Source organism: Equus asinus, chromosome 19, assembly GCF_041296235.1.
Source record: "Equus asinus isolate D_3611 breed Donkey chromosome 19, EquAss-T2T_v2, whole genome shotgun sequence".
NCBI classification, from domain to species: Eukaryota; Metazoa; Chordata; class Mammalia; order Perissodactyla; family Equidae; genus Equus; species Equus asinus.
In genome coordinates this window covers 27,693,556-27,702,351 of record NC_091808.1, presented here as the reverse complement: position 1 = coordinate 27,702,351, position 8,796 = coordinate 27,693,556, and the positions used below count along the sequence as shown (strand labels likewise).

General features: G+C 41.9%; 1 protein-coding gene across 18 annotated transcripts in view; it reads left to right on the top strand.

The window, feature by feature from the left end:
- The first annotated feature begins 2,023 nt into the window (after positions 1 to 2,023).
- UNC80 (unc-80 homolog, NALCN channel complex subunit) overlaps positions 2,024 to 8,796 on the top strand; it is a 218,256-nt gene continuing 211,483 nt past the window's right edge. For all 18 annotated transcript variants that reach the window (XM_070489851.1, XM_070489843.1, XM_014867746.3 and 15 more), the window contains exons 1-4: positions 2,024 to 2,155; positions 3,144 to 3,192; positions 5,870 to 6,026; positions 7,189 to 7,490. In XM_070489851.1, coding sequence (XP_070345952.1) covers positions 2,064 to 2,155; positions 3,144 to 3,192; positions 5,870 to 6,026; positions 7,189 to 7,490 — 600 coding nt within the window. In that variant the 5' untranslated portion in view covers positions 2,024 to 2,063. The remainder of the gene's footprint in view (positions 2,156 to 3,143; positions 3,193 to 5,869; positions 6,027 to 7,188; positions 7,491 to 8,796) is intronic.

Genomic DNA, 8,796 nt, shown 5'->3' with positions numbered 1-8,796 from the left:
ACTTTTTCTCTCTATAAATGAGATCATCATTTACTCGGTTGCTCAAAACAGAAAACTTAGAGCTCTGGTTGACATTTGTGGAGGGCTTAATATAGACCAGGGACTCCCTTAAATTCTTTACAAGTATTAACATTTAATCCTCACAACATCTCTATAGAGAAGGTACTATTGTCTGGAAAACTTGGCAAAGAACCTTTCTCAGGGTATTATATCTAGTATGAGCTAGGGCTAGAGTCAAAATTGTCTGGCTCAAGACCTAAGCTCTTAACCACTGTGCTATCTATTTTTGGTTATCAAGTCCTATTAATTTCACCTCTGCAGTGTCATTAAAGCTCATCTCCCTATCTCTAGCTGAGCTGTCATGGCCTTGGTTCAGGGTCTCATGGAATATTTCTCTCATTTCTAGACCTGGATGGGTAACCTGGTGGGGTTACCATCCACAGCTCTTGCCTATTTCAAACAACCTCTACATTTTGTCACATCAATCACCCTTAAATGGAAATGAAGTTTTTGCTTCCCTGCATAAACTCTTCCTATCCAAACTTCCTAGCCCACCATACAAGGACTTTCTCCACTGATTCCTGCCCATATTTTCTGCCTTGTCCATTTGTTCATAAGTGAATCCATATCATGTCTCCCTTTTCTTTACAGGTCTGTCTTCACTTCAATCCTGTGAATTCCTTATGAGATGGAACCTATATAGATTAGTGCTTGGCATATAAAATGGACTCAATAAATATGCATTGAATAAACTATATTTGGAATCTATCTTTCCTTGTTACAAGATTCATATTAAAAGACGACTTCAAGAAATTAAATGAAGACTTTATTTCCGTGACTGAAAATACCAATTTATACCATATAGTTCTCGCTATATGGAGTAGATGTATATGCAGTTAATTACACAGGAAATATTTCTATCTGTTGATATCAGGGACTGTGGTCTGATTCTCCATTTCATGGGTTACACCAATATCTTTGCTCAAAAATGTGCCTGACTATGTTTGTTTGTTTGCAGGTAGCTGGATCCACAGCAATGGTTTTCTACTCAGACTGCTTTACTTCACCCCACCCCTACGTGTTTTATGGTTAAACATTTAACAGTAATCCACCTATAGAGTAGATAGGCATTTGACTATGACAACTGAAGGAAATGGCAGATACCGAAGGGATGAACAGGATCACCCAACTGCACTGATGGACTATGATAAACCACATTTCCTAACAGCATGATTCAAATGTTCTTTTTCAAGTTGTAATTAACTCACAACTGGTTAGTTTGGAGACAGTCCTGCTTTGGCAAAACAAGCAAGGTTAATTTCTGGTGGTCACCATTTTAAAATAAATTCTCACATCGAGAACTTTCAAGCTTTCTCTGTCTCGCCAAGCTTGCTCCCTTCTCTGGTTTACACTTCTAATAATTTTCATGTGCTCCTTCTGCTCAACCTTGAGGGTAGACTCCTGACCTCCTTCCTAGAGGTGCGAACGATGCCAGGGTTAGCGACTGCTCTGCGGTTCCCCAAAGCTCCTCCTCCCCAGATCGTGACAATTCTTCGGACGCTGAGGTTGGGAAGCAGGACAGGGGACAGTCCCGGGGTGCAGCTCCGAGAAGAGGAGGCCGAATCCTGGGGACTGAAGAGGTGGCGCAGGGGACCAGCGTGCGATGCGCAGCGTGGACCCTTTTGGCCGTCCCGCTGCCGCTCAACCTGCCCACTGCTCTCGTCTGCCGCCGGGCTGGCCGGCGCGGGCCGCTGTCCACAGTGGGAGGTGCTGAAAGCAAGGAGCGGGCGCGGGGGCGGCGAGGCGGACGGCTCCTCCGAGCGCCCCCCTCCTCGCTCCGCGGCTCCTCCAGCCCTCCCCTCCTCCCGCAGCCATGTTCCACGCGCGGGGAGGGGTTGGGGGAGGGAAGAGGAACGGGGGATCAGGGCGGAGAGAGCCAGCTCTGCCTCGGGGAAGGAGGGGATGAGTGTTGGGGAGAGCAGCGGGAGGAGGAGGAGGCGGCGGTGGCGGCTAGCGAGGAGCCAGCGCTGGGTCCTGCAGTAGGACTCCCAGGAGCCACCATCATGGTGAAGAGGAAGAGCTCCGAGGGCCAGGAGCAGGACAGCGGCCGCGGCATCCCCTTGCCCATCCAGACCTTCCTGTGGCGGCAAACCAGGTGAGGGGCGCAGAGGGCGCGCCGCGTGCTACCCGGGGCTGGGGGCGCTCCTGAGGCCGCCCGGGCCGACTCCTCCGTCGCCGCTGGCGCTGCTACTGAGGCCGCGCCACAGCCTGCAGCTCCCTCTCGGGGGCTGGAAAGCAAGCCCTCTGCACTCGCTTGAAAATACGCATTTAAAAAATATTTCAGTGAAGTTTGACCACAAGCAGCTTGGCAGTTGTCGAATAAATATATACATTATTTAGGGGGTGGGAGGGCAGAGAGGCTAGGAAGTGGGGGCGGGGAACTAGGGAAGATAATTATGACTGGTTGTGCTCCTGCGTCCAATTCCCCCTCCAGCTCCTGCTGTAATTCCAGCCCAGTGACCTGTTGTTTTTCCAGCTCCTTTTTGGCGTATATCTGCTTTGCCCACTTGTTAACCATTTTTGCTCGGATTCAGCCAGTGTAATCTTCCTCGTTAAAGCCCAGGGGGAGAATGACTTTTGATAAGGAATTTTTCTTTTTCCTGGAAAGTCTTGAAATCTATTCCAATAAAGAGGAAACAAGGTTTCCATTCTCCTCCTCCTCCTCCTCCTCCTTTTTCCTTTTCTTCTTCTTCTCCTTCCTGTTTTAGAGATTTATCAGAGAAGAAATTAGATTCTAGAAATCATGACCTACAACCTGTGTTCATCTTTTCAGTTTTTAATATGATTGTACACAGGAGTAATGCACCACTTCTAACCATTGGCGATTTAGAGTCTGATAAGGTAAAAGTCTTCAGAATGAGTGGATACAAAATACCTAGAGATCCATGCCTCTTTCATATATGTAATACACATGTAAAAACAAATGTCTTCAGCTGTTCAACAGCTGCTCATTAACAAGCTGTAGGACAGCATGAAGTTTGAGTTTCATAGCACCATGTCTTATTCGTGAAAAATATGTCATAAAGATGCTCTGATAATAATTTTACTTATATTTATAACAACTATCTCTATTAATTTTTCAGTGCATTTTTGAGGCCTAAACTGGGGAAGCAATACGAAGCCTCTTGTGTGGTATGTGACATTCACCCTTTAATGATTATTTTCATATTCTGTGTGGCAATTTCAACCCAAAGAAAGACGTTAAATCATACTGACTGTATGCATTAATTGGCAAATATCATTGTGCACCTACTGTGTGGCAGGCTCAGTGTTAGATGACGGGATAGAGCAATAATCAAATATAGATTGTGCATTCTAGTGGGGGGAGGACAGGGCACACACAAATAAGTAAAACACACAGTAACCAGATGGTCATAAGTGCTATGGAGAAAAATTAAGCAAGAAAGGAAATTAGGAGCACTAGGGTGGGAGTTTCATCTTAGAAGTGGTGGTTGAATAAGGTTTACTTGCTAACGTAACCCTTGGATGAAGACTTGGAAGAAAACACGGAGGAATAGCTGAGGGAAGAGCAGAGGGAACAGCAAATCTAAAGATCCTTCACCCAGAGTGGGGAGAGGAGGAGCAGTAAAAGACAGGATAGAGAGACTAGAGAACCAGGTAGTGGAGCCTTGCAAGGCAAGCTTAATAAGTCAAATCCTTAATCAACAAAATCGGACTGTTATGTAATGGAAGTTCATAGGATAGGTGTCCATGAACTACTCAAACAAAGTAATATGCAATTCTGAACTTTAATGTCCTGTATTTGTTGTGGAAGTCTGAAGATGGAGGATACAACATAATTACTAAAATAATGCTATTAACGTTTAGGCTAAATACGGTGCGCTTGTCCTGAGGTTCTAAAGGAATCCTGTATCCCTATAAATTTCCATTTTACAAACCGAGAACAAAAGACGTGAAATTGTGAAGCAAAATTGAGATAGATTTTTCAGACTTCATTAAAATTTGGAGCTCACATAAAGGTCTTCACTTGCATATATTATAACCTAAAAGTGGAAACCTACCCATTTGGATATTATCATGAATATTTGCAAATGACTACAACATGTCCTTCTAGTAAGGGCTCTGAGATATGTCAGGGCCACAAACTGTGATGGAAGCCAACAGGAGAATTAGACACACACACACACACACACAAATACACACTCAAATAGGAATTTCTTTTGTTGTATCTCCTGCCCTTTAAAGTTGTCACAGAGATATTTTTTAAATATAACTTTGTAATTAAGGACCTTTTAATGGAATTTGTTGTTGTGCTTAGCTCAAGTTAGAGTAATTTGCCACTTGAAATCTCTGAGCCTTGCTTAAATCGTGCTTACAATTATACTAGCTTAAAATAATCCTGACTTTTCTCTGTTCTTGGCAAAGATATGTCTGACATTTTAATGTAGTCACACAATATCAAATAACTAAGTCACATTCATAGATAGATAAATAGCTAGATAGATGATAGATATAGAGATATAAATATAGAAAACAATTTCCAGGGTTTAAAAAATTATATTAGTAACATTTAAGAAGACAGTCATGCTAAGTAGCTAGAGCTGCCTGAGATTATAAAATATGTAACGCATCTTCTAAAATGTATTCATCAAGACTGTACAAATTCTTTGTAACCTTTGAATGTCTAACACACTCACCCTTCACTTAATGAATACTTAGATACCTGAAGGCTGAAGAATTTAAAAGAATTTGGGTCTGCTTTTATTTAGTTTCCTTTAAAAAAACACAAAAGATAGTATTTCTGATTACACTCCTTAACCAAACCTCAGCGTGCCTTTTATTATGAAGGTGAATTTCTTATTTTTCTCTTTTAAGTCACAAAGTAAAGAATCTTCGTTGGAGAATCTCTATGTTAAGCCATGTCTTTTTCTCAGGTATCCTAATAATTCCAATAATACAACTTGAACACATGGGACTTGTGTTATTGTCCCTCTAGAGTGTACTTACACAATTTTGTTGCCCATTTGGGGCATCAAGTAGCAATCAGATTCTGTTCATACAAGTCAAATTTTTATTAAACTTTTAATTCTAATATTTGGTAGCTACATTTTCCCCAACACCTTATATACTATATACTCCTTCCCCTTCAAGAATAAAAAAGAACTATGTAGGTCAACCTTGCTCTGGGAGGCTTCTCTCTCTAGAAGTGTCCAGGGCCAGGATAGACAATTTAATAAACAGCAAAGCAAAAAACTAAAGGGGGCTTATTTCCCTCCGTTCTTCTCTCTCTCCCCTTCTTTCTTTATTCAACAGATACATTAAGTATCTTTATGGTTACAAGCATTAAGTAAGGAACGTCTTGTGCCAGGTCATTGCTAAGGACATGGAATAACCCAAAATCAGATTTTTTGAAAGAATTGTGTCTTACTAAACAACTGTGGAAGGTTGACATAGATTCTGTCCCTCAAGATGCTTTCACAAAAGACGTTTCACTTTGGCCTGCCTGTCACGTTGGTTGTCTCAGCAGCATTTTATAAAATACTACATCCCAAAATTTAATGAGTTAAATGTCTTGTACTCTTTTTTAGAGGAAGCTTATTTTGGTGGAAAGAAAAATCATTTCATAATTCAAGCCATATACTTTATATCAAAAACCTGAAAATGTGTAAACAGTAGGAAATTATCGCTGACCCATTGCATGTCAACATACACAATGAAGAGCCATGCGAGTGCCCTCTGAAGAACTGGGTCCGGAGATATGCATCTTGTAGTAACTTGATGTCCATTTTCTCACCAATCAGAGTCTCTGATTCCTTATTTTACCTGCCTTTTTATTTTGTATCAACAGTCCTTTGAACGAGTGTTGGTAGAAAACAAGCTGCACGGCCTCTCTCCAGCCCTCTCAGAAGCCATCCAGAGCATTTCCAGATGGGAGCTGGTGCAGGCTGCTTTGCCCCATGTCCTCCACTGCACTGCGACTCTGCTTTCAAACAGAAACAAGCTAGGTTGGTGTTCCTGTGTTGCTTCTTTATGGCATACCATTGTCCTTTGTATTCAGTCATAACAACCACATTTATTGGGTACTTACTATTTTCCCAGGTACTGTAAACACATTATGTCGTTTAATTCGCACAAAATCCTCTTCACGTTGCTACAACTATGATCTCCATTTTACCAATGAGGGAACTGGCTCTCTTATTTTTAATTTTACAAGTAACACGTGAATATATTCTCCTTTTAAACACTAAAATATTTTAGGGAAGCTAAGGACTATCACCCATCTAAGATGAATTCCAATCAGAATTGTCCCTTTTGCCCTCCCAACTCCTAGCGCGAACACTTTCACTTTGTAGTATTGTGCGTATGTGTGTGCATATGCATAAAGGTTATTTTTCTTTTTCAGATTACTTTGCAGATTTCCTTTCTCACATGGTACTAAGTCCTAGGCATCTACCCCGTGGTGGTGTACATGCTCGTCTTTATCCAGTTCCTTCCCCTCATTTGGGTCTCTGCTCAAATGTTACCTTTGTAGAGGGCCCTTTCTTGGTCACACTGCCTAAAATAGAGTAGTTGTTATCTTCAGAGCTTATACCCTTAACTACTATGCTGGGGCCGGCCCCGTGGCCGAGTGGTTAAGTTCATGTGCTGCCCTTCGGCCACCCAGGGTTTCGCTGGTTTGCATCCTGGCTGCAGACATGGCACTGCTCATCAAGCCATGCTGAGGCAGTGTCCCACATAGCACAACCAGAAGGACCTACAACTAGAATATGCAACTACGTACAAGGGGGCTTTGGGGAAAAGAAGAAATAGAAAAAAAAAAGAAGATTGGCAACAGTTGTTAGCTCAGGTGCCAATCTTTAAAAGAAAAAAAACCATTATGATGCCTATTTGGAAATATATATGAGTATCTGACAGAAGAGATGTAATGCATGTGGTTTCTCCTCCTGTGACAGCACAGCGTTCTGCAGAGATTGCAGCTGGTTAGAAAGCTCTGAATAATAATGAGCCCTTCCAGCAGTGGTTATAAGAGGTCAGAGAAATGCTAGTGTCTCCCAGGAAATTGAACCACAGAGCAAAGCAGGAATGTTCTTCCCAGACCCAAGGTTGACATCCATTGTTCTGCTCACAGAGTTTGTCCTAACCTGTCTGTGTGGTTGTCCCATGCAGGCCACCAGGATAAATTGGGTGTTGCTGAGACGAAGCTCCTTCACACCCTGCACTGGATGCTCCTGGAGGCCCCCCAGGACTGCAATAGCGAGCGATTTGGAGGCACAGACCGAGGCTCCAGCTGGGGTGGCAGCAGTAGTGCTTTCATCCACCAGGTTGAAAACCAGAGTTCTCCAGGGCAGCCTTGCCAGAGCAGCTCCCATGATGAAGAAGAGAACAACCGGAGGAAGATCTTCCAGAACTCCATGGCTACCGTGGAGCTCTTTGTGTTTCTCTTCGCTCCTCTGGTCCACAGGATCAAGGTAAGCAGAAAGCTAGTGTCAGGCTGCGGTGGGATACAGGTGAGGTGAGGGTAGGCTTCAAATGATCTTTCTCTATTTGGTTGTCCATGTCTTTGTATGATCTTATACAAGCCACAACATGGAGATCTTTATTTATATATTATACTACTGAACATTATTTCAAAGACACAAATCTCCATGTACCATTTACCTACTTAAAAACTTCAGTGGTCCTCCACCTGCCCAAGATAATGCCCAACATATTAAACATGGCATATAAAGATAAGCATGATCTGGGGCCTAAGATCCTCTGTTATCAACTGCCAAACCCTATTGGCCCCCTCATGATCCAGCTCTGGGAACTATAGGAACCATTCCCTTGCTGTTTGCTCTGCCCTCCTTGCCATCCTCTGTTCCTCTCATGCTTCTTCAGACTTCAACTTCAGTGTCATCATTTCCATGAAGCTTATCCTCTGACCTTCCCCATGTAGACTTAGTCACTGTCTCCTTTGATTTCTCTAGCATTTTGTAGCGACCTTTATTATAATGCAGAGTATAGAGCATAAATTTTTTATTTTTATGTGCTGTGGACTTTTTGACAGTTTGGTACAACCTGAGAATTGCTTTTCATATTATTTTTAAATGCATAAAATACAAAACAGAGGATTACATGGAAACCAATTGTGTTAAAATACAATTATATCTGTGTACCCCTTGGATCTGAAAGAGACAGTCTAATTTGAAGTTCCTGTGCCACCATCTTCTAGCTGTGTGATCTTGGTGATATTACTTAACCTGTTGGATCCTCCCTTGCATAAAATTGTGGCTATATGTGAAGATATAGTATAGTTCCAACACAAGGAAAGAAATCAAGAACTGTTTGTCCCTTCTGTGGATGAATAAATTACAGTATTCCATCTAAGTGCTCTGATAAGACATAAGAAGGAATTAATATGCCTAACTGTTCTTTAATAAAGTGTTAGGGTCCTGATGAATGGATGTTTCAAGTTAGCAATATATATATATACATTCATATATATATATGTATGTGAAGGTCGTTGTGAGACCATTAGCAATCACTAACAAGGGTGTGGACTAGTGAGTCTTTTCACCCATTCTAATTTTAGTTAAAATTCACTTTCACTTGACTCTGTCCCATTGCTAGTAGGAATAGAATTGAAATTGTCCATAAATTCCCAGAACACTTCACATGCGTTGGCCGCATTGCCCATCAAACATAGTAAGAATTTTAAATGTTGTTAAATCAAATTAAGTTGCTACTTTAAAAGCTTTGACTTTCCATTTAAAAAAGTCTTTCATAAACGTT